Source organism: Mus caroli, unplaced genomic scaffold, assembly GCF_978045245.1.
Source record: "Mus caroli unplaced genomic scaffold, Mus_caroli_1 scaffold_4, whole genome shotgun sequence".
NCBI lineage: Eukaryota > Metazoa > Chordata > Mammalia > Rodentia > Muridae > Mus > Mus caroli.
In genome coordinates this window covers 37,107,282-37,131,477 of record NW_028227259.1, presented here as the reverse complement: position 1 = coordinate 37,131,477, position 24,196 = coordinate 37,107,282, and the positions used below count along the sequence as shown (strand labels likewise).

The window sequence follows — 24,196 nt, the reverse complement described above, 5'->3', positions numbered from 1 at the left end:
TTCCCTGTCCATCCACCCGTTTGTCCCCGCCAGGAGCTGCGGCACACGTGCACAGGTCCCAGCTGGGTAGGTAGGAAGCAAACGTTTCGATATCGTGTGAGGAGGCCGAAGTGGCACACGAACGATCAGGGTGCCTGCGACTCCCCAACCAGGGATTCCCGTCTTCTCCCCGTTACCCGCTTCACAACAGGGGGCGCCCTGACCACTGCGGCCCTGAGCTTACTGCTGCCCTAGGTTGGTAAGGGAGTCGGGCCTTGAAGGGTGTGCCAGGACCGCATTGGAACCACTTCCGTTATGTTTGGCAAGAACCTGCAAATTCAGTTTTCAATTGTCAGGTAAACGGGGCCGTCATCACCACACCCTCCTTCCCCCAGCAGGGTCGGAGCTTCCACCATGGGCTGGGCAGGGGATGCGGGCTGTACGCCTCGTCCGCCTATACGGCCTCGGCCCGCGTCCGAGCGTCGCGTGATCATCGTGCTCTTCCTCGGCCTGCTACTCGACCTCCTGGCGTTCACGCTGTTGCTGCCTCTGCTGCCTGGGCTGCTGGAGAGACACGGCCGCGAACAAGTGAGCCCCTCCCCCAAGGCGGGAGCTCTCCCCATGCCTAGCCTATCACAGATTTATCCAGCTGGAGTTACTTTCCTCGTTACCCAGGACCCCCTCTATGGCTCCTGGCAGCGTGGAGTAGACTGGTTTGCTTCAGCCATCGGGATGCCAGCGGAAAAGAGGTACAACAGCGTCCTGTTCGGAGGTATGTCTCTGTGTGCCATGCTGGGGCCCACAGCCTTCACTTGGAGAGTTAGTTCTGCCTAGGCTCTTGGTCAATCATCCTCCCTGGGTTCCAGCCTCCATTAACTGAAAGGTCTGGGTTGGTTTTGTTGTTGTTGTTGTGGGAGGTGGTTGTTTTGTTTTGTCTTTTTGTTTTTAGTTGGTTGGCTTTTTTTTTTTTTTTTTTTTTTTTTAAACTGAGGCCACCCGAGCTTCAGTCGATGGCCTGTGAGTATAGGGCTAAGTGTGGTCTACACTCTAGGACTGATCCTCTGTCTCTCAGGTCTCATCGGCTCAGCCTTCTCCCTCCTGCAGTTCTTCTCTGCACCACTCACAGGAGCTGCCTCTGATTACCTGGGGAGGCGCCCGGTGATGATGTTGTCCCTGGTAAGCCTCTGGACCCAGCTGTTAACAGGCAGAGGGAGAATGCAACTGTGGGGTTCCCCTGCCAACAGTGGGCTCCCATCCCTTCTAGAGGGATCTTCTGGCCCCTGGTGTTACACCAAGCTAAATACACCTAAGGAAAGTACAGGGACACAAGTGGCCCGGGTCTGAGGGTTATATGCTTGCCTGCCTTGCTCTGGGTGCTTCCTGGCCTCAAGTGACCGATCCTGCCACTTGGCCTCTACCCATTGGCAGACAGGTTTGGCCATCTCCTATGCAGTGTGGGCTACCTCTCGGAGCTTTAAGGCCTTCTTGGCCTCCAGAGTGATCGGAGGCATCAGCAAGGGGAACGTTAACCTCTCCACAGCCATTGTCGCTGACCTGGGCTCACCGCCAACCCGCAGCCAAGGCATGGTGAGTGAACAGACCTAGGGAAGGGGGATTGATGTCTGGGCTTCAGACTCCATGCCTAGCTCAGGTCTTTTCCCTAGGCAGTCATCGGGGTAGCCTTCTCCTTGGCCTTTACTCTGGGTCCCATGCTGGGAGCATTCCTGTCTGTGGAAATGGTGCCCTGGATCAGCCTACTTTTTGCCGTCTCCGACATGTTGTTCATCTTCTGCTTCTTGCCAGAAACACTGCCCCAGGAAAAGCGGGTAGGCCCTGGTCCCTGGAGGGGTGAGGGCTCCTGTGGGTTGGAAGAGGTTTCCTTTCTTATCTGTACCATTGGCAGGGGAGACTGGCCTGCCCTCAAACTGCTAGCATCACAACACCTCTTGGGTTTCCCTATTGCCTGACAGGTCCTAGTCCCTAAGCTGCCAGGCTGTGTGCTCCCAGCCTGTGGTGTGCTCCCAGCCTCCTAGCCAGCCCTCACTTTCTCCCACAGGCATCTTCTGTCACCCTGGGCTTCCACACTGCTGCCCACCTGCTCAGCCCCCTGGCCCTGCTTCGTTTTGCTGCTGTCACTCACAGTCAGGACCCGCCTGCTGAGCACAGTAAGGAGGCTTACCCGGGACTGAGCTCTCAGAGTCTTTGACTACCCAGCGTGAACAACGATCAACCTGTGGTCTGTGTTGACTTGCAGGACTCAGAAACTTACGCCGTTTGGGTCTTGTCTACTTCCTCTACCTCTTCCTGTTCTCAGGCCTGGAGTACACACTCAGCTTCCTGGCACATCAGCGCTTCCAGTTCAGCAGGTAGGTCTCCATCTTAGTGGCTTCGAGGTTCTCGGACCCCAGGTCCAGGAAGCCTTTGTGGTACCCCTCCCAGCACTCTGGCTGGTGGCCTTGCCCATCCCCCAGGCAGTTGGTGGCCTAGGGGGCTGGGTGCTCACCCTCCACCTCCTAGCCTGCAGCAGGGCAAGATGTTTTTCTTCATCGGCCTCACCATGGCCACCATACAGGGCACCTACGCCCGGCGGATCAGCCCTGGCAAGGAAGCTGCAGCTGTGACTCGGGTAAGGGACTTAACTTCCTCTACAGCGAGCACTCCTGGCAGGCTGGAAACCCAGTCCTGAGATTTCTGTCTTCCCTAGGCAATGCTGCTGCTAGTACCAGCCTTCCTCTTAATTGGCTGGGCACACTCGCTGCCTACGTTGGGCTTGGGACTGATGCTCTACTCCTTTGGTGAGTGGGCTCTGCCAGAGCTGGGGCAGACATCCTCGTGCCTCTCCTAGACTAACAAGTGCTTCCCATACTCTTTCTCACCAGCTGCTGCTGTTGTGGTGCCTGGTCTGTCCACCATGGTCTCCAGTTATGGTGAGAGTCCTCCCCAAAAGGCTACGCAGGGTAGGAGAGCCGACAGACATCTGACAAGTCCTCCCCCTTCAGGTTCTCCAGGGCAAAAAGGCACAATCATGGGCATACTGCGGAGCCTAGGCGCCCTAGGCAGGGCGTTGGGGCCGGTGGTGGCTGCCTCAGGTAAGTGCTATTGGCTGGCGCACTTCCTCCTGCAGCCTTCCCCAGCTGCCTGCTCGGTCCTCGTGCCTGAGGGGGAGGAGGAGCTGGTGGTGGTGCAGGAACGGGGCTGTGAAGCCTGGGTGGGCACCTGTCTCTCCACAGTGTACTGGCTGACTGGGGCCCAGGTCTGCTTCACTGTGTGCTCGGCCCTCTTTCTGCTCCCCTTCCTACTCCTGTGGAAGCTGAAGCATCCAGCACAGACTTCCAAGGAGGAGTAGCTGAGCTGCCACACCCAACCCCAGCTGTCTGGCTGCCAGGTGGGAACCTGGACCACTCCTCCCACCGGGCCCAGGGAGGCTCCCCATGCCCCTCCTCTCAGGATGGCAACCCAGCAGGAAGCCTGGGCAGCTACACCCTTTTCTCACTCCAAAGCCTTTTAGGCTTCCGGATTTTTTTTTATCTCTCATTCTTCTGAATGACCAAATAAAGCAGCTATTTTGTACCAAGTGCCTTTCTGTCTTACTATTCTTTGGCAGTTGTGTACTAAGTGTTATAATATAACTACCCCATTGAAGAACCACTTTCTAACAACCCCCTCCCCTCTGTTTTGGTGGCCCACTGGAATTTAGTTAGTGTGGGTATGGTGTGGGGCTATTTACTGGAGCATGGGCCACATCACTGTAGTGAATGACCCCCCTCCCACAGCAACTTTAACAGCAACCTTAACTTTTTTTTTTTATATGAATACACTGTCACTCTCCTCAGACACACCAAAAGAAGGATCCCATTACAGATGATTGTGATCCAGCATGTGGTTGCTGGGAATTGAACTCAGAACCTCTGGAAGAGCAGTCAGTGCTCTTATTCTCTAGCCCCAACCTTAACTTCTAATGGGAAGAGGGGTGAGGCCTACCAAGCTCCTCCCCATCAGTGACAGAGCACCGCCACACCCCAACTTCATGATAAGGTCGTGTATGCAGCAGAAAAGGCTGCTGTAAGTATAAGGTACAAGGGATCCCAAGTTCATAGCCACAGATGACATCTGACCAAGAATTAAAAAGCCTGGGTTGGAGAGACAGCTCAGCGGTTAAGAGCACTGGCTGCTCTTCCAGAGGACCCAGGTTCGACTCCCAGAATCTCCATGGCAACTCACAATGTCTGTAACTCAAAGTTCAAGTTCGGAAGGTCTGGCACCCTCACACAGACATATATGCAGGAAAAACATAATATAAATAAGTAAAGAGTGAAAAATAAACCTTAAAAAGACAGGTGGTGGCCGGGTGTTGTGGTGCACCCCTTTAATCCCAGCGCTCAGGAGGCTGAGGCAGACGGATTTCTGAGTTTGAGGCCAGCCTAGTCTACAAAGTGAGTTCCAAGACAGCCAGGGCTATACAGAGAAACCCTGTCTCAAAAAACAAACAAAGGCGGGTGGTGGTGGTGGTGGCATACGTGTTTGACCACAGTACTCAGGAGGCAGAGGCAGGAGGATTTCTGTGAGTTCAAGGCCAGCCTGGTCTATAGAGTTCCAAGACAGCCAGGGCTACACAGAGAAACCCTACCTCAAAAAACAAACAAAACTTAAAGGAAAAAAGACTTTTAGTTCTTAACACAGAACAAACACTTAGGAAGTCCTATTTTAGGGCCAGCAAGGTGTCCTAGCAGACAAGGAGGGCACCTGCCACCAAGCCTGAAGTTAATCCCCAGAACCCATATGGTAGAAAACATACTGCTTGGCTTTTCCTCTGACATCCATGCACACAACACAGAACAGACATGCGTACCTACACAGACACAGACCTATGCACAGCTAAATAAACTAAGGGAACAAAGGCGTAAAAATGCAAAGCTGCCCCCAACCTTAGACAAGGAAACTGCTTAAAGACTTTTATTTGTGAGTAAAACCTGTTACAATGAGGAGAGGACACACAGGACCTGTCCTCCAAGTCTGTCCATATATGCAACGATATTTCATGTGTAATACAAAGAATTAGACTACAAAAGTGAGAAGAGTCATTGCATATGTGGGATAAAGGGCCAAAAGGAAGGACGAGGAAGAGTCCGGATAAGGGGACTGGGGACCAGGTGAGAGCTCAGGCCACCGTGGTGACTGGTGAGACTAGCAGTGCAACAGGCTGTAGGGCCCTGCTTGGTGCCCCATGGGAGGATCACAGGGCTCTGTCCACACCTGAGCACCTGCTCTGCAGGCCCAACCGCAGCAGGGGTGTCGAGGGCTCCAGCAGGGCTCCAGCAGGCTTCCTCACTCTAGCCAGGCTGGCAGTGGCAGCTCCTGAACAAGGCCCCATTAGGATTCCACCTGACACTCGGCGCTTCCCACTAAGCCCTTTTCCAGGAATGAAAGTTAAGTAAAAATTCATAAAGGATGGATCAAGAGGTCATGGGCTCTATGAATGATGCAACACATTAGATGGTACCTCCAAGGCTGGCTTCTACCATGAGTTACCCTTTATCAAAACCAGGGCATCGTCAGATTCAGTTAAGGTCCCTGTTCCTACAAAACCTCCCCACACAAGTCAAGAGTGTTCTGCTGCAGTCTGTCACAGGCTCTACAATAAAAACTAACGCAAAGAGTGGCCTATTCAAATTCACAGTTAAAATGTAAGCTAAATTGCAAACCTGCTGAAAGAAAGTTTTAGAACGGACTCTTCCCCCTCCTGGTATCTGTTCCCTAAGATGGGAATCCAAGACCCCAGTAAGATCAACTATGAGCGCCTGAATGTGGTTTTGGTCATAGGGTCACCAGTTAGACCATGCATAGCGTTATGCTGGGTATACACAGGGTTGCTCACTGCTAGGGCAGCAGCTGCAACCCATTTCTTTAAGGCAGCCACAGTGCCCTGGGCCACTGATGGACATGAGAGTGTTTTCTCAGACCATGGCTGGGGTATGTGGATACCTGTGTATGGGATAACTGACATCACCAAGCAGAGGATGCCAGCAAAAGCCGAGTCCAAATCAGCCACCTGAGACTCCACAGAGTGGAGGGACACTGAGCAGACAATTCGATACTCACGACAGAAAGGAGAGTGAGAGGCAAGGCTCAGGAGGGTGACGCTGTAACCAGAGCTGGCAGAAGCCTCCAATGCCTTCCAGCCAGGACCAGGATCAGTGTCCCCCTCCTGCAGGGGGGCACAACTCACAGGTGCAGGCTAAGCCCAGCTCCCCACAGAACCCAATGCCCAGGGTAGGGAGGCTGAGCACACACTGGGTTAGCACTGGTGCAGGGGCTGACTATACATGGGAGGGGGCTCTAGTTACATGGAGGTTTTGGCTGTTTGCATTCCATTACACGAGAGGATAGAACACAAGAAGAGGGAATCCTGGCAGAGCCAGGCCTGTAGACATGACAGTATGCAGGGTGGGCCTTCAGGAGTCACTCTTCTTCTTGCTCTTCTTCAGGAAGGACGGGGTACGGAACTTCTTCTTCTTTTTGGAAGGGGACTTGCCTGGAGACCCATCACTGCCAGGGTCCATGGGAGACCCCTCCTCAGTGGCAGGGGAGGCTACCTCTTCAGCTCCTGGAGCTGAGGCTGAGGCTGGCTCTGGGTCAGCCTCAGCAAGGGGCTGAGTGGGGTCTGGGGAAGCATGGGCTTCCTCCTCCACTGCTGGGAAGGCAAGTGCTTCTGAAGGCTCATCAGGGGAGAGGTCAGGGGGCGTCGGCTTGAAGGTGGTGGCATCACTGTCGTCCCTGGATGTTGGCTCCTGGGGAAGGTCTGATGGGGGACCACGAGAGAAATGAGTTACAATTTGGACAGTGCAGCTGGAAATAAGAGCACAGGCCAGAGCTGCCAATGTCTGGTAGTTTCTAGGTATTCCTAGATCAAACACTTGACATATGGTCTACTCTACAGCTGGATGGAGCACATTATGAAATGTAGACTCAATCTCAGAGGGGTTCTAGTACCTTCTCATGAAGAACAGACAGACAGGAGCCAGAGCTATAGCCTGCCACTTCTGCAAAAAGACCACATCGGTACATGTTACTCTACTGGATAATGAAGAGAGGTTTGCTGGTGAATTAGTGTCCAGGAATTAAATCTAAATTCCGTTCTACAACACTGGGTCTCCCCCACGGCAGACAGTAGAAAACCAGGAGTCAACTATGAGACCCCTAATGCAGTAATATCAAACTATGGTTAGCTATGAAATGAACTGGAAGACAGGCTGCCCTCACAATTCAAATAGCTAAACATAAAGATCAAATGTAACAGAGTGAAGCAGGTTTCCATCTAGGGCACAACACATTTCTACACTGACTAGGGGACACCAGTATTGTAGATATTTACTCTGTAAAGTTATAAGCAATTGGCATGTTAGGCAATACCAAACCATTTAGTACTGAAAAACCAAGCCAAAGATCAGGCCCAAGAGCAGCTGAGCTAAGCATGGGTTAGGAGCAGCCTGGGCACTGAGGGCTCCAAGCCTCGAACCTGACGGCTTAAGCTCAGGAGGCTGGCGACACCCTGCACAGCACCCTGGCTCAGGAGGTTGGCGATGCCCCTGCAGAGAACCCTGATGGCTGTCCTCTGACCCAGGATAACTGGTAGAGAGGAGACTGCAAGCCCATAGGCTCTCCATACACCTAGCACCAGGGCTCTCTTTGCCAAGCTCACTGCAGACCAACTATCACTCCAGCCATCAAGTTGTTAATCCCAACTTAAGCACAGGTTCAAACAGTCCTCCACAAATACCAGTTAGCAGAATCCATCCTGTCAGAACCCGGCTAGCATCTACTCCCGACCCTTTATGGCAAAAGTATCCCACTAAGCAATCAAGAAATATGCTCAGAAGTGAAGAGTTTTCTGGGGCTCAGAGTATGCTGGGCAGCACGATGGAAGGGGCCAGGAGCACCCTCGGAAGCTGGCACCACGCTTCAGCACTCTCGTGACTAAGCAGGTCACTGAGAGACTGGTCATAGTCTCTGTTATGCATAGTCATGAGGTCTTCTGTTTTTATTTCGATATACAGAAAACATAAGCAACAGAGAAGCAGGAAAGCAAGGCACAGCGCAAGCACCTGGTTAGAGCAGAGGCAGGCGCGGGTACTTACTAGGGTAACAGGTACTCTTTAGCACATCCGTCTCCTGCTGTAAGGCGGCCACAAGAAAGAAAGCACAAGTAGAGAATCTATGCATTCAATCACAGCCATTGGGTTACATAAGAAGAAAGGCCAAGCCACTCTTATAGACCACAGACTGGGGTGAGAAGAGCCAGGAGACACAGACGTACACGGGAGACTAAGGGACAAACGTGTCACGTGTTGGACCACACAACACATACATGCGGTGGCCTGAGAGGCAGAGGGGGCACATACAGCACTCTCAGAGGACTGATCAGTGCAGCAGGCCTAGAGTCCTGCAGCCCCACACAATTGACGGCACCAAGGTGTCAATGGCCTCTGGTCAATGCTGGGAGTGTGCAGGCAAAGGGTAAAACAGACAGGACAAGATGGTGGGCAACACCCCTAAGTGTGCCCTCCCCCACTCACAATAGCTCCAACTATCTTGACTCAGGCTGCCCCAGACAGAGCAGGTACCAGAGGAACCGCTGGCTTCCAGACCTCTGTGCAGCACTGGCTTTGTGGAAATGTGCACTTCCTCATTCATGGTCATGGAATGATGCCACATTCCATTGTCAGTGCACAGGCCATGCAACTCTTCACACCAGGACAGCCACACCGCCTCACCACAGGACTCACCTTCTTCAAGCTTGACGGGAGTACTGGGAGGAGTGTTGGGGACAGCTGACTGGTCTGGAGGACTCTTCTCTTTCTGCTCTCTTGTCTCATCCAGGTTCTCTACAGATGTAAATAAAGTGAGTCTATGGTGTGGAGACTGAGCGCACAGGAGCTATCCCCTTCCTTAGCAGCAGAGCAGCCCTCCGGCCAGCCCCTTTCAGGCTGCAGAGATCCCCAGGCTGAATTTCAAGAAGCAAGGTAGACCCCCCAGCCTGGGGTCTGCTCTTATCCACACAACTGAGGTACTGACTGAAGATCAAAAAACTACCAGCTGTGGCCTCAACTAGCAACTACCCTGCTTCAGCACCTTCAGTACAGGACTATAGGCATGAGCCACCCGCCACACTGGCTAACTTCTATCCTTATTACAAAGACAGGGCAGAAAGATGGTTTAGCAGGTAAAAGCAACTGACACATAGCCCGACAACCTGGATTAAAACCTGGGAACACATATATCCCACAAAGTTGTCCTCTGACCACCCACAATGGCATGTGTATACCTACATTCATGCACACACAAAGAAAATAATTCTAATTATTCAAAGAGAATCTTCCAGTCAGGGCTGTCATGTGACTGACTGTTGGCCATGTCCTCCATGAGTGAGAAGCCCCTCTAGATATAAATGACACCTGTACTGGCCAACCAGGAAGTCACACTAGCATTCATTCTTTAGGGTTTTACTTTTTTATATAAAATGTTTCCCCAAAATAATCTGTTCTGTGTGCTCACACAAGTAAATGCAGAGCATCTCTGAGGTCAGAGGCCAGCCCAGCTGTCAGTCCTCACCTTCCAGTCTCTGAGACACAGTCTCATCTTTGTTGTGTGCTGCTGTGTCCTCCAAGCTAGCGAGCCCCTGGCTTCGGGAGAGTCTGTCTCTCTTAGGACTACAGACTCATGTGCTACTGGGTCTGGCTTTCACACAAACTCCAGAGATCCGACTCATCAGGTTTGTGCAGCAAGCCTGAGTGCTGGAACACCCCAGACGCCTGCAGTAACTCAGACTTGTCAACTCCAGTGCTACTTTAATTTTCTTAAGTGAACTAGACTCATGAAAACCAGAGGAAAAAATAGGAAACTGGGGCCCCAGACCCAGAAAACCTCATGTTTGCTTCTCATTTAAGGAAAAAATATATATCAATTATTATCAATTTTTCTCGAATCTCCACATTTCATATAAAAATCTTCCCTCAGTAGAGAGTTCCCTAAGATGACCAGGTCTGTGAGTGAGAAGCCCCTCTGGGTACACACTGTCAACCAGGAAGTCACACTAGAATTATTTAGGATTTGAGTTTATTATATAAAACATTTCCCACCAATAACCTATTCTGTGTGCTTACTCTGAACACTAACCACTCTCCTAAGCTCACCACGGTCTCCTAAGCTCACCACGGTCTCTGACAGGAGCAGCTTCCTGGCCTTCCACTGATGCCCTCCTGAGAAAACACGGAACAGCTCCTTTCCACAGCCCCAGCCTTACCCTCCTCCAGCAGGCTCCACCCCTCTGCCAAGAGCTGCACCAATGGCAAGCCAGGTCTGGGTGGGTGGGCGTGCTCCTACGGTGCTCCCACTACTGCCCGCATACACTGAATAACTAAGGAACTACTTTTCACATAACTCACATTTCTTCAGCAACTAAACAATGCAGTGAGCACTTAATCTAAAACAAGATCAAATAAGGTTAAGCTGGATCAAGTGAGACTGTCAGCATTTGGTGGGCCACCCTCTGCACTAACAACTGTCTACAAGGCTGTGCCTGGGAGGACAGCTAAGGAGCCCCCTTGGTATTCAGTACAAAGCACTGGGATGTAGCTCAGCTCATGGCTCTAAGGACACTGTCATGAATGTTCATGAGCATAGCATCTCTGCCCCAGGCTCTTCCTAGTATCAGGAAACGGTTCCCAGTGTATGGTGAGCAGAAAACTCAGGGCAAGGGTAACAGGCCCCACATTAACGCTGTCCCAAAGCCTGCAGGCCTGCTTCTGTGAGTTCTCAAATGTTAGGGTCTGGTTTTCAGAGTTTGGAGGTACTTGTTCTGCCGAGTTCTGACACTTAGCCCTATCTGTTTCCATGTGTTGTACAACTGTTCTATAACTTCTGACAAAAGCATGACCATTGTTGTCAAGAGTTGGAAAAAGGGCCATGGCAGCAGGCAGCGCTATTCGTGACATGGTCTGGAACACCCCAGAACAGTCAGTACACTAGCTCACACCCTATGACCACCCCTGGATAGGAGCATTCCCAGCCTTCTAATTCACAGTCTAGGGCCACAGGACAAGGGTATGGAGGAAAAGACTATGCCTAGAAGGCCAAGCTATGAGAACCATAATGAGGACTTTCCTCTGCACATAGACCATGGTCCAACCAAAAGCCTCAATTCTGAGACCTGAAAACTCGCAGACCCTGGCCCAATCCAAGACTTTGCCATGTACACCCTGCTCCTGTAGTGGTCACCCATCCCAGATGCAGGCTCTCTTCTTGAGCAACTGGAAACCAGCCCATTACCCGGGGACTTAAGGATGAGCTCAGATGTCTGTCTGAGCATCTGAGACACCATCTGAATGGTGTCTACCCCTGCATCATGAATCAGTGAATCAGAAGCCCTCTTCTCAGGGAAACATTAGCAGAAATACTGCATGAAGAAAGAGTAAGTATTGCTGAAACATAATATTTAAGAGGTCTTTCTCAGTAACTAATCCCAATTGGTAACATCAAATAGACAGAAATGACCAGCCCAGCACATAACCCAGGTGGAGGAACAGTCTTAGAGCTGAGGCCAATCTCTAGCAGAACCCCTCTACCCTGTTTTGTGATGTTACACATGCGTCTGGGACCCACACTGTGGAGTGTGCCGTGCACACGTCCATCCTGACAAGCCCTGTTCCCAGGGTGTTGAGCCTTGTAACTCTTTCCTCGCAGCACAAACATTAGAGTAGGTCTGTGAGGGTATATTGCTCAGGTGTTGGCCAAACAAGACTTGTGCTGCATGCACAAGACTTTTCTCACAGAGAAGCTTCTAAGCTTCTAGACACTTCCTCCTGCTTTCTGGGGCTGCCCTACCTCAGATCTCAGGAGCACTCACCTTCAGAGCCCTTCTGCTTCCGCTCCACCTCTCGTCGGTATTCTTCCAGTTCACGGTCTGTCAGCGTGTTGAAGGGGTTGGGACCTGTGGTGCTCACAATTACATGGGGCTGGTATTCCTTCTCAATGATGGCTTTGGAGGCCGTCACCAGCTCCCCCTGTAGACCAAAGAGACTTGGTATGCAAGAGCCTGGCCTGATGGGACCTCCCTCCTCCCAGAAACACATCAGGCATGGGGGAGATAGGGGCTTTTCAGGAGCACACAGACAAGACTGCACCACTTGGCCCAGTGGGGCCTCCCTCTTCCTGAGCAGACAGCAGCAGAGGGAGGAGAGGTCTTTTTCAGGAGTGCACAGACATTCCAGGACTACACTGCCAGGGCCCATGGCCAAGGCAGATTTCAAAAGCAAAGGCACCAACTGAGGTGCAGAGTCAGGAGCACACACACCCGAGAGGAGTGGACAGGAATGGCAAAGGAATACACCGTGGTACTACACTAAGCAAGTCATTCCCATGTGACCTCAGAAAATGTTACTCTACAGCAATCAGAGCAGAGTGTACAGAGATTTGCTTACATTCTTTTGTTATGTTTTGGTTTTGGGAGACTGGGTCTCACTATGTAGATGTGGCTGTCCTAGAGCTCACTCTGTAGACCAGGCTAGCCTCAAACTCACAGAGATCCATCTGCCTCTGTCTCCTGAGTACTAGGATTAAAGGCTTGCACCACCATGCCGGGCCTAAGATTCGCTTATGTTATCGAGGCTGCCCTTCTGACTGACTGGTTGACAACCGGATCCTGAACTTACACCACAGCATTCAGAAGTAACAAAGGATCCCCAAACAGCAGGTTTGCCTGATCCATCTGGAAACTGAGAATGTATGACACAGAAAAAGCAAGCAAAGACCAAAGCAGCTCTCTCCTGTCAAGCATGACAGACCGAAAAGGCCACAGTGGAGCCAGAGGGCAGCCTGCCCCGTCCCATAGCAGGAGAGGAAAGTGGCCCTCAAGCACTCGAGAACACAACCCAGAAAACACAAACATGCACATGATTCAATGACAGCTTATGAAACGAGAACCCCAAATCATTTGGATGGTGGGCCTGGAGCCTCAGATCACACACTGGCAAGGGGTGAACACCAGAGGCAATCAGTGTCAGCAGGACTGGTCCATAGGGACAGTCAACTCACACCAGCAACTACTCTTCAGGCTCTGTCTAGAGGAGCTGGTGTGTCTGGGTTGACTAGGGGACAAAGTGTTTAGAGTATTCCATGTGTAAATGGTGACAAAGACATGCCTCTCCCACCCGTATCCCCCAGGAAAGAAGGGCAAGCACACTGGATAGGTAGCCTTGCTGAAGAGCCTGGAGACTCAGGAAGGAGGGGACTCTCCCTCTGGTCTGGCCTAAGAACGACTGACTTTTCATTCATGAGTAGCTCAGCCACCACAAGACAGAAAAGAATCTGAATTTTTGTCACTTACTAATGCTGGTTGAAACAAGTCCCTTCCTGTCCAAAAGCCACACTCAGGCTTAATATCCACAAGAAGATCCAGTTAACAAGACCCTCCATGCAACCGCATTCTGTAAACACAGCAGTGTGCTAGTCACCATTGCTCACAACAAAATGAGACAGGTATCAGGAGTGAGAAGCCTGTCCGATGCATGTAATCAATGACATCAGGCATCCACTGTTACTGAGAACTCCACATTCTGACATCCTAGAGGAAAAGCAAAGTCCCCAAGCTAGGTCAGCTGGCTCTCAAGAAGCACACACAGAGCAGACCTTTCACCAGCCAAGGTGTGGAAAAGACCAAATGTAAGCACATGTCAGACAGCCTGTCTGAGTCTGACCTCAGTGAGTACAGCAGCCAGGACTAGGAAGGCAAGATCAGGAACGCGTGGTATCATCACACTCCTGGCTGCCCAAAGGGACTCCAAGCAATGCAGAGACTCAGTAGCTACTTCTGTACCTGATTAAAGCCTCCGACTGAAACAAAAACTGCACACCTGGGTTAGGGACCAGACTTCTCAGAACAGCAGTGTTCATTGTAAAGACTTGAGTTTTTTAGGCTCTTCACTAGCCCACTTCCACTCCTAGAAGTGCTTTCTCTTCTTCTAACAAACTATTTCTGTCCCATCTCAACTTAAAAAGCATGACTTTCTCTGTCTCCCTTCCTTACAGCTGCCAAGATTTTCACCCAATGTATATTAAAAACAAACAAAAACAAAACAAAACAAAAACCTCTTACCTAAACTGTCCATGAGCTAGAGAGAGAACAATGAAAAAGACACTCAGATCTGCCTTTCATAGTGTTGGGCCATGAACACAGTAGGGACTCATACAAGATAGGCTTACTCCCCTTGGTATTTCTGCCACACAGTGTAAAGAGCAAGCCAGAGTGAAATGCCTGAGGACACAGAAAAGCTCACAATACACAGACTGAACTATAGATTCCTTCCTTCCCTGGAAAACGTCAACATACCCTAATACCCTCTCTATACCACTTAATGCACTTGCAAGAAAATCCAGGAGGTGGCCCAGTTTTTATAGCTTCCACATTGGGGTATGCAAAACTCAAGTGGAAAAGGCTCCAGTATCTTCTCCACCAAGGGAAAGCAATCCCAGCACAGGGTGAGCAGCCATCAGCAAGGAGGGAAAGTCCAACACTAAGCAATTTCTTAAAAAAAAAACAAAAACAAAAACAAATTCTCGAGTCTCAAAACTGTTTCTAAGCCGGGCATGGTGGCGCACGCCTTTAGTCCCAGCACTCGAGAGGCAGAGGCAGGCGGATTTCTGAGTTCGAGGCCAGCCTGGTCTACAAAGTGAGTTCCAGGACAGCGAGGGCTATACAGAGAAACCCTGTCTCGAAAAAAACAAAAAACAAAAAAAAAAAAAAGAAAAACAAAAAACAAAACTGTTTCTAAAGTCCTCAAGAGATGCACGTGTCCCCCTGCGCCTACCTGTCCCCCTGCAACTACCTCACCCGGAGGGAGTGCTCAGGACACAGGCATCCTGTGCGGAGCCAGGCAAGCCCTTCCTCTCTGAAGCTGCTTTTGTCAGATACTTTGTTGCAGCAACAAGAGAAGTGACTAATTTGTAAGAAGCTGGAGTAATAGTTTTCATACAAGCTAGGTGTGTAGTTGAGTGGACCTCTGACTATCTGTCCTAAGAGTCCCTGTGTTACATCCACATCTCAAGATGTTCCCCAACACAAATAAGATAGCTAGGGCTGGCCTGCAATGTGTCCTACTGGGTACACACACGAACCTATGCAGACATACCCTCAAGTACCCAGGTGACCTGCCCACATCCAAATAGGGCTAGCAACAGGAAATAAAGCTACCATTGGGTGAAGAACCAGCCCAAAATGTATCCTCTAATGGAGCTGGCTACCCTGATACTTCCTAAATCACCAACAAGTCAAAACCTATGAAATGCACAAGACCCAAAAAACAGCTCAGCAATTGTGACTGTGACTCTGCTACAGCCCACAAAGCTGGAGACTCAGGCCACAGACTAGCATATGGGTCGTGCACACCACAGACAACTCCACATACAGCAGATAAAGACTATTATTAAGTTAGAGGCTCACATGACAGATGGCCTAAAGCAGCAACAGGAAAGACAGGCTGGAGGGTAAGCAGCATCCCTGCCTCTGTTCTCTGACAAACTCCTTTAAAAGGCAGGTAGAAATGAATATAAAACTGGGAAGATTCAGAAAACAAAACAAACAAACAAACAAACAAACAAACAAAAAACTGGGAAGACAAGACTCATTTAATATATAAATATGTAAAATAATGTTACCAGGAGTGACTCCAGACAGGAACTGAGCAATTCAGTATGTTTTCTATCTGGCAATCAGAATAGCTTTAAAACAATACCGGAATTCCACAGCAAGTATGTAGAGTGAAGCGAGACTGGAAATACCCACCTTCAAGCTCTCAAATAAGCACTGGCCACTTTTTGTTTTATGTTTTTCTCCTTTTTTATTTATTTACTTATTTATCTTGTTTTTTGAGAAAGGGCCTCCTCCCTGCGAGCCCTGGATTGCTGGCTAGGTCACTGGGCCTTATTCCTTTGTTTGTTGAGTTAAATCTCCCTCTATAAACCAGGGTGGCCTTGAACCCTCTCTGCTCACACCTCAGCCAGGTTTTATTTAACGTTAAAAATAAATGTATTAATTTATAAGGGTTAACACAGACAGCCATGTTTTATTTCTCATACGTCTGAAAGGCAAGCTTTAACTGGCTTCCAACTACTACAATCAAAACTGAACCAGGGTCACCATAGAAGCTGCCACTGCTGACAAAGCCCAGAGATGCCCATTTGCAACTGGCAACGTATGACAGGCAAACTCTGAAAGCCAAAGGCAAGCACTAAGTTCACATCCAAAACCTCCGAAAGTGAGCCATTTCAAGAAAAACTTAAAATGCTGAAAACTGTTTTAAAAAAGACAACGGTCGGAGCACACCTTCTCTACAGTCTCAGAGGACTTAAAGGTCCTTGTCAAGTGCTTCAGTAACTAAGATGGAGCAGTAAAGGGGAGCTACTTGGGAGAGGGAAGGGAGAAGAGCACTGCGGACCAATAGGTAGGCGAGGACAGGGCAGTGAGTACCTTTCTAAAAGAGACAGACTTAGCGGGACTAAAGGTCTGCTCTGCGAGCCCTTCGATAGTTTCCGTACAGTCAGAGAGGGGTGCGTCCTGAAACAGTAAACTGAGTCATCAGAGCACACCAGGCCCAGCCTTACAAATACCAACCAAGAAGACAGGATAAAGCCGGCTAAGAGCATGCAGCAGGGGCAGCTGTCAACGGTACGGTTGATGACAGTGCTACGTGCAGACACTGGACATGAAACCAGGACCATAGCTGGCCAGTTAAAAAAATAAAAAATAAAAAAATAAAGCAGCACTTATCACCTCCTCCTGCAGTGAGACTGAAAGCACCGGAAGGCGTGTTGCTCTCGGAGAGCCACTTACACAGTTAGTGTCGAGTGCCACGCCATGTCAGCCGTTGTACAGAAATTCACATAAATGTGGGTGGGCCACATTTACAAGCTCACACCCACCCATTCCGCATCCCAAGCAGCACTTAGTTGCAGACGTGAGTACACACCAAGCCCACCCGCCTCCAGCATTTACCCGGGGGAGACCAGGGAACCCCGTTTCAAAGCAGTGGCATAGGCGCCCTTAAGTATGCATGCACTCTAAGGAGCGGGGCTAGAAGGGTGGATACACCCTCAGCATGCTTGTACTTGGCCTGTAACTCAAGTAAAGTGTCTGCACTATCATGATTTTAAACAAAGACACCCACTGGCCTAGAATACTCACCTCACAACATCATTCTGGTCTTAGTCACCACCCACTAATGTCAGAGACACTAGGTTCTCTTACCTGAACAAGGCTTCTGTCCATCATTACACCACACAAAACCTGGGACTGAGGTCCTGCTGTTTTAATGTCCTGTAAGTTCTGCTCTCGGATCTGAGGATAGGAAGAAAAAAGGCACATGAGCAGCACAGAGAATGGAAGACTCCGGCCCTATGCACACTGCACTCCTGTCTAGGCCCATGATGGTAGGATGGCTAGGACACACCCACTTTAGGGTACTGGCCTATCTGCACAGAGGGTGATAAACTAAATGCTTAATGGACTGGACTACTCTTGACTTGTTCGTGGCTCTTACAAGGTACTATATATGGAAGTTGGTGGGAAATCTTAGCAATGCACTCCTCTTTCAGTGACGCTGTGAATGCTGATGGATCTCCTGGTCTAATAAATCAAACACAGCTCACAGATCTCTGAATGAACCCTGAAAGGCAAAGGCTACTGTCTGTTCCTATTAAGATCAGGCCCTACGGTTTCCACACTTTAGAATTGCTATTTGAGAAGTCTAAGAACAGTGGGACCCCCACACTATAAACAGAAGCACCGATCTGAAGAGATACCTGTGCTAGAACGTGCACACACTCTACCCCACAGCATACAGTGCCCCTCCCAAAGCTATATACCCACACCCCCAATTAAGACAGCAATACACACCTTGTTCCTCATCTCCTGGACCTCTTTTGGGTTAGTGTTCAATGGAACAAACAGGTTAGGGACAGCAGAGGTGGAAGTTCTATGTCCATCCTCTTTAGTCCACTGGAATATCAAGAATATGTGACAAGTCAGGATAATGACAACAGTAAATGACACCACAGCATCCAATCTGTCCAAATGATCTCACGTCTGATCATGCACTGAACATCACAGGACGGAACCAATGACCACATTTCCTGGGTCACCCAGTAGAGTTGCCATAAAAGTGTGATGTGGCCATTTAAAAAAAAACAAACAAACAAACATCAAGTGATGGGCCTCACAGTCATGACTGATAAAAAAGGGCCATTGAGAGCTCATTCAAAGTCTGGAGCAAAAAGGCTGACTACTCAGCTGGGCTTCATTTTTAACCCATGGACTTGCCAGAGGAGGCCCCTCAGAGACCATTGGTTCACCGCCCTGAGAGTCACCCAACACCAAAGCCAACTGGAAGCGTGGGATGACAATCATGAGAAGCAATGTGATGCTCCTACCCCAGGGGTAGGCAAAGTCTGCACTGTGAGGCAAGAGTGGGCATCACCAAAGTTTTACATTAAAATAAAATGATAGCATCAGAACATACTAAGTATAGACTATTCCAACCCAAGAACAGCACTGTATTAGCACCAATACAGTAGCTAACCTAGTACAAGATTTTGGTGATGTCAAATATTTTATATAACTTAATACTTTTAAGTGTTACAAAATATCCCAAACAAACTTAAAGCTTCATGAGTCTTCAGAGGCTGTTTTAGATATCAGTGCACACTGTCCACGCGCTGTACTTTTTATTCACTATTAGTTTTGGCTCTTCAATAAAATATGAGATCTTTAGCCAATTCTAATACGTAAGCATGAGCAGGCACTGAAGAGTAAAACAAGCCATCTTGCAAGTGTTATGCCTTTCAGAATATTTTTGAGAGGCAATAAAAAAAGCCATAAACCATAAGAGTTTAAAGGAAGCAACAAAACCATCAAATGCTTAGCCACTGCAAAGAAGTGTGGAATGGGCATGGAGCCGTGGGTACTCACTGATGCTTATCTTCTGAGACAAAAATAACTCCAGCATTTTAGTGAAAACATTAAAAGAGCCACTCAGAAGCTTGAACACATTTGAAAATTGCAATTATTTTAAATTAAAATATACCAACCTGGGCACACTGCACAGAACCTGTGTTACTCCAGAACAGCAAGAAACATAGACATATGCTGACCAGGCCCTTTGAGGCATACACTGACTAAATGCCTCAAGTAACTGGACTTTTCAAGCTAAGCTCCAGTGCTCACTGCCTCTGCTGTAGGTGCACAGTGCAAAGACTCCAGGCAATGCAGGGTGCTCACAGCATCAGGAAACAGGGGTTTTGTTTGTAAGGTACACTCCATTTTACAAGTAAAGAAAAAGAGGGCAGGATGAGAGAAGAGCAAAGGCCCACACCCGAGCCCTGAGGCCAGCTACAGCCAAGCAGGCTCCTGACCCCATGACAGCTGCTCAGAAGCATGGCGGCTTCTCACCACACCAGAACTACCTGAGAAGACAAAACCTTTTCCTCTTTTAAGTGTTTAAAATGAAAGCATGTTTACAAGAGACTACTCTCCTGTCTGCTTGTCCCTGCCTGAGCTTGTCATGCACAGTCCCTTCACTAGGGACTATGGCAATGGGCTTTTGTTACATATCAGCTCAATATCTGGGCAGAATGTCCTAGCTGGCCCGTACAAAATTATGGCCCATTCATCCTCAGAGGAATCTTTCAGCCCCGGGCACCAAGCATCTCTCAGAGCACATGAGAACCCTGAGCAGCAATCATACTTAGCCCAGCACCCCTGGCTGAGTCTTGTGGCTGGTGCCTGTAGATGGCCTGCGCTGCACTTGGGTCATGCCACACCCAGCAGGAGTCAAAAGACTCGCCACCATGGCCGTCTACTCACATGCAACAGTCCATGCAGAGGGCAGCTGGCATAAGCATTCGGAGGCTGTGGGATAGAGGACAGGCAACAATGCTGAACGAGGACAGAGGTCAGTGAAGAACTGGCCAGAAAACCATAGAAGAAAACTGCGTAAGAAGATACCAGAGATAAAGCAGTTTTGGTAACATGACAAATGCACTCGGACAAGTTTGCGACACTAAAGAATAAGGTTTATGCCATGAGTACTTTTTCATAAATGAACTTAAGTTTTCTCGGACAGATGCTGAGTTAAAGGTGAGCTCCTGCTTTGAGGTTAATGCATGTAAGTTCTTTAGTACTTTTGCTAAGTGTAAAGTTGGGTTAGCTGGAATTACTGAAGAGGTACTTTGTATCTTAAGCAGTTTCAAGCAGAAAGTATTAACTGGGATCTTAGCTAAGACATAAAGTAGATTTTGGCTCAGAAAGAAGCAAGTCACACAGGCAGTGCTCATTAACGAGGTCAGAAAGGGAAGTTCCCAAAGCCTCCGAAGCCCCAGCTGCCCAACTTGCTCTACATCATCTAACTATGAACAGTAAGGTAGGCACAGACCAAGCAGTTGGTAATACAGCTTGGCACGCAGACACCGGACGAGAGAGACTGCAGCAAGGGTTTCACGTGATCGTGTGTAATGTTCGTCCACACCTTAGTCTTCGACTTGGGACTGCTTCCGTTCTGCCCCTCCTCAGAAGCGTCATCACCCCGGCCAGAGTTCAGCCATCTTGTCTTCTCTCGCTGCTGCTTCTGAAAACTGTGCCTGAGCGGCGAGCAAGTGCCCGAATCGCCATCACTAGCAAAGGAGTGGCCTGTGACACTGGCAGGGACTTCCACATCGCTGTACTTTTTAGATCTCTCTCTCAGAGCAGGGTATCGATAAGGGTAGCCAGTTCTGTAGCCCTAGGATTCAAAGAGGGAAAAGCAGTCCACACTCCAGATCTCAAAAACAAACAAATAGAGTGGCATCCAAAGATGTTGGCTTCCACGAGCACACACACGCACACACAGCCCAGAGGATTTCAAGAACTGCTTCTCAGGTGTTTGAGCACATTTGAACTCAGTCTTCAAGCTGAGCTTGTGCTCATCTACTACACTCTGAAAGATGTGCCTCACATAACCCACACGTCTGCTGGGTCAACTTCTTTGCTAACTCCTCAGAAACAGTTGGTGACTTCCTTATTTCACTCATCCAATACTTAGCACCCAATAGTTGAGGCAAACAGACTGCTTGTAACTACCTCCCCTTGTGGCAGAGGTGAAACTTCCAAACTTGCTTCTAGGCCTTGGCATTCGCTGCAGGTGACAAGCATGGATTACACAAAAACAGTAGTGCCAATTTTGTGGGCCTCTGTCACACTGCTAGCTCTGACAAATCGAGCTACTGGGAACACTGAGCTACAAAGAAATATCCTTTGGAAGTGGGTCATCCCCCAGCTGAACTTTCTGATGAGAGGCCAGTCCTGGCTAGTTCTCTGATTGCAGCCATCAGACTTCATTGGTGTCTGGAGTGCTGACCCAAGGAAATAATGAAGTGCTGTTTCAAATCATTAAGCTTAATTTATTTTGCTACATAACATAGTGGGCCACCAAGATGGCTCAGTAGATGAAGACGCTAATAAACCTGACACTCTGAGTTCAATCTCTGGAACCCATGTGGTAGAAGGGAAAAACTGCCTCCTGCAGGCTGTCCTTTGACGCCCAAATATATACCACAGCGTATACAATGCCCCCCCCCCCCAAAAGCCCCAGTGATTTTAAAAGCACATCAAGTGTCAAACAAATGTTTCCTAACTTATCTAATGGTCTCAAACTCAGAATGAGTCCCTCACTGCAGTTCATCATGTGAGACACACGGGACTACGGCAGCCATATCCATCCATTCAGAGACTGCACCTTGTGACAGAGGTACTCTAGAAATATTCCCACAAGCGGCAGAGTAGAGGGCTGCTTTGGAAGGCTTAGGTAGTGTCATGAGCTTCAGCTGTCAACTTGAAGACATCTCATAACTGTTAACTGATGTAGGAGGGCCCGGCTGGCTGTGGGAGGTGCCATGTCTAGGTGTTGTGAAAGAATGGTCACTGAGCAAGCCAGAGGGTGCAAGCTAGTGCAGCTCCTCCACGGGTTCTGCTCCAGTTACTGCCTGGAGTTTGCTGTCCTGTGCTGACTTCCCACAACAATAAATTGTCCAAGCTGCATTCTTAGCTCCCACTAGGTCCAAAGGCAAAATTGTATTTAAAGATACATCAGGGGGCTAGAGATATCGCTCAGTAGTTAAGAGCACTTACAGCTCTTGCAGGACCCAAGTTTAGTTCTCAGCACCCAAGGTGGGAAGGTTGCAACAGCCTGTAACTGCAGCTCCAGCGAATCTAACACCCTCGTGTGGACTCTGTGGACACTGCACTCACACACACAAACTCCCAAACAAACACACACATAATTTAAAATAAATTCTTAGAAAGAAAAAAGAATAAAACTTAGAATGTGGCTCAGTTACAATGACTGCCTAAGATGTACAAAGCCCTGAGTTCCAGTCCTAGCACTGCATAAAAGCAGACATGGTGCTATGTCCCCTTTAATCCCAGGACTTGAGAGCTACAGACAGTATGTTCAGGAGTTCACTGTCATCCACAGCTACAGGACAAATATGGGGACATCATCCTGGCTTCATGAGACTTCATCTCAATCAATCAATCAATCAATCAATAAGTTTGTTTGTTTGTTTGTTTCAAGACAGGGTTTCTCTGTGTAGCCCTGGCTGTCCTGGAACTCACTTTGTAGACCAGGCTGGCCTCAAACTCAGAAATCCACCTGCCTCTGCCTCCCAAGTGCTGGGATTAAAGGCGTGCGCCACCACTGCCCGGCAACAAGTTTATTTTTAAAAAGAATCTTTATATCATATTTTATTATGGTTTAGCCTACTAGCTATAAACTGATAGTTCTTCAAGACTTTTTAGTAAGACAGCACTCAGATACACATGAAGACAGCCATTTTGACTGCTATGAAAAACATTTGAGCTTTAGAACAATAAACAACGTTCTCACCAGATTATCGAGCATCCGCATAAGAGCTTCAAATTCCTGCTCCCCAATCTGCCACTTAGGAGGTGACCCAGAGCCTTCCCCTGCTGGAGTCCCTGGAGAACGGGATTTGGCTTTGTACTTCCCAGGATCCAGCAGAACTAAGTTGTCTGGTCCTCCAGCACTTGCCAGAGTTCGAACCTTTTCAAAAAAGAACAAGCAATATGGCTTGATTCCACAGAGCTAAAGAGAACCAGATGAGCACAGAGAATGCAGAACAGTACAGCTCTCCACAGAAAGCAGTGAAGCACGGGGGGGGCATTTTCAGAGATTTTCTTTGCAATGACAAAATATGGACAGTAGTAAGAAATGGGAACGTTCCCTTATTCCATGACAGATGTCAGGACTGATGGCAGGGGCAGCAGGGGCTGGAGGCCAAGTAGAGCAGTATGAGGAATACTGACACTGAGAAGCAAAGCACCTCTAGGTTTCTGCTCTAGCTTTTTCAAAGGATAGTGACTGTCAAATGCAGTAACAGAGAGAGAATATGCATAAAGCTATAGCACACACCAATCCTCCATAAGTGATGCATGCATGTGTGTATGAAAAATTAGAAATGAAAATCCCAGCAATCTTTTCTAAGTTCCAAACCACGAGCTCACCATGGCTAAAGGACTGCTCAAAGCTTCACTCTTGCAAGACAAGTATTAGAAAACCCACAGGAACACCAGAGACATCCAAATAAACCATTAGCTAAATGGCATGGCCTACCTGGATCTCACATGCAACCACAAGGTTATGGATGTAATAGAAGGCCTCCTCCACGCTCTCTCCAACTGACACGAGTCCGTGATTCCGCAGAATGAGGACCTAAGGGAAGGCACGGGAGGGAGCTGTGTAACAAGGCACCAAGACTCATCCTTCCAGGCTCTACAACCGAATACCACAAGATGCTACTCACCTTGCTTTTAGGGCCCAGATTTTTCTGAATCAAAATTTTTTCCTCTTCATCAACCAGAATGCCATGGTAGTCATGGTAAGCAACATCTCCAAGGGAAAGTGCCTCCGGGGAGATAGGCAAGAGTCCACACTTCATCGCAGAGACCTAGACACCACGGTCACCATGACAAAGAAAAGCCACAGTTCAACAGCAACTCAAGACCCACAAGTGCATCCTCACAGAAATAAAATGACACTGGGGTATGTTTAATTTCATTTTCTTGTTGGAGACAAATGAACCCATAAACTTAGCTTTATTCTTCACTTCCAGGCCCTGA

The 24,196-nt window shown here is 48.9% G+C and overlaps 2 protein-coding genes across 19 annotated transcripts in view; one reads left to right on the top strand and one right to left on the bottom strand.

The window, feature by feature from the left end:
• Slc75a1 (solute carrier family 75 member 1) lies at positions 1-3,554 on the top strand. 2 transcript variants are annotated; one of them, XM_021162852.3, is made up of 13 exons: positions 2-234; positions 378-567; positions 655-751; positions 1,052-1,155; positions 1,408-1,566; positions 1,644-1,805; positions 2,036-2,144; positions 2,234-2,345; positions 2,497-2,605; positions 2,684-2,774; positions 2,859-2,906; positions 2,979-3,068; positions 3,210-3,554. In XM_021162852.3, exons 2-13 carry the CDS (start codon positions 394-396, stop codon positions 3,323-3,325), a joined length of 1,371 nt encoding a protein of 456 aa, XP_021018511.1. In that variant the 5' UTR covers positions 2-234; positions 378-393; the 3' UTR covers positions 3,326-3,554. The 2 variants fall into 2 exon arrangements, with proteins under 2 accessions (XP_029332821.1, XP_021018511.1); XM_029476961.2 differs by having other exon boundaries at positions 1-234; positions 2,859-3,068.
• Positions 3,555-4,916: 1,362 nt separating this feature from the next.
• Positions 4,917-24,196, bottom strand: part of Add1 (adducin 1) — a 61,612-nt gene continuing 42,332 nt past the window's right edge. For 2 of the 17 annotated variants that reach the window (XM_021161675.3, XM_029477219.2), the window contains 10 exons: positions 23,881-24,024; positions 23,691-23,789; positions 22,944-23,120; positions 20,457-20,801; positions 17,924-18,025; positions 17,276-17,365; positions 16,499-16,585; positions 11,882-12,038; positions 8,763-8,861; positions 4,917-6,778 (listed from right to left, as the gene is read on the bottom strand). In XM_021161675.3, coding sequence (XP_021017334.1) covers positions 6,432-6,778; positions 8,763-8,861; positions 11,882-12,038; positions 16,499-16,585; positions 17,276-17,365; positions 17,924-18,025; positions 20,457-20,801; positions 22,944-23,120; positions 23,691-23,789; positions 23,881-24,024 — 1,647 coding nt within the window. In that variant the 3' untranslated portion in view covers positions 4,917-6,431. Of the gene's footprint in view, positions 6,779-8,113; positions 8,152-8,762; positions 8,862-11,881; positions 12,039-16,498; positions 16,586-17,275; positions 17,366-17,923; positions 18,026-20,456; positions 20,802-22,943; positions 23,121-23,690; positions 23,790-23,880; positions 24,025-24,196 lie in introns of those variants that run through there. The other 15 variants (XM_029477220.2, XM_085836625.1, XM_021161677.3 and 12 more) reach the window with 15 other exon arrangements.

Coding starts and splice junctions, on each gene's coding strand:
- Slc75a1 (XM_029476961.2), top strand. CDS start 394: ATGGGCTGGGCAGGGGATGCGGGCTGTACGCCTCGTCCGCCTATACGG. Junction 2,606..2,683: donor AAGCTGCAGCTGTGACTCGG/GTAAGGGACTTA, acceptor TGTCTTCCCTAG/GCAATGCTGCTGCTAGTACC. Junction 2,775..2,858: donor ACTGATGCTCTACTCCTTTG/GTGAGTGGGCTC, acceptor CTTTCTCACCAG/CTGCTGCTGTTGTGGTGCCT.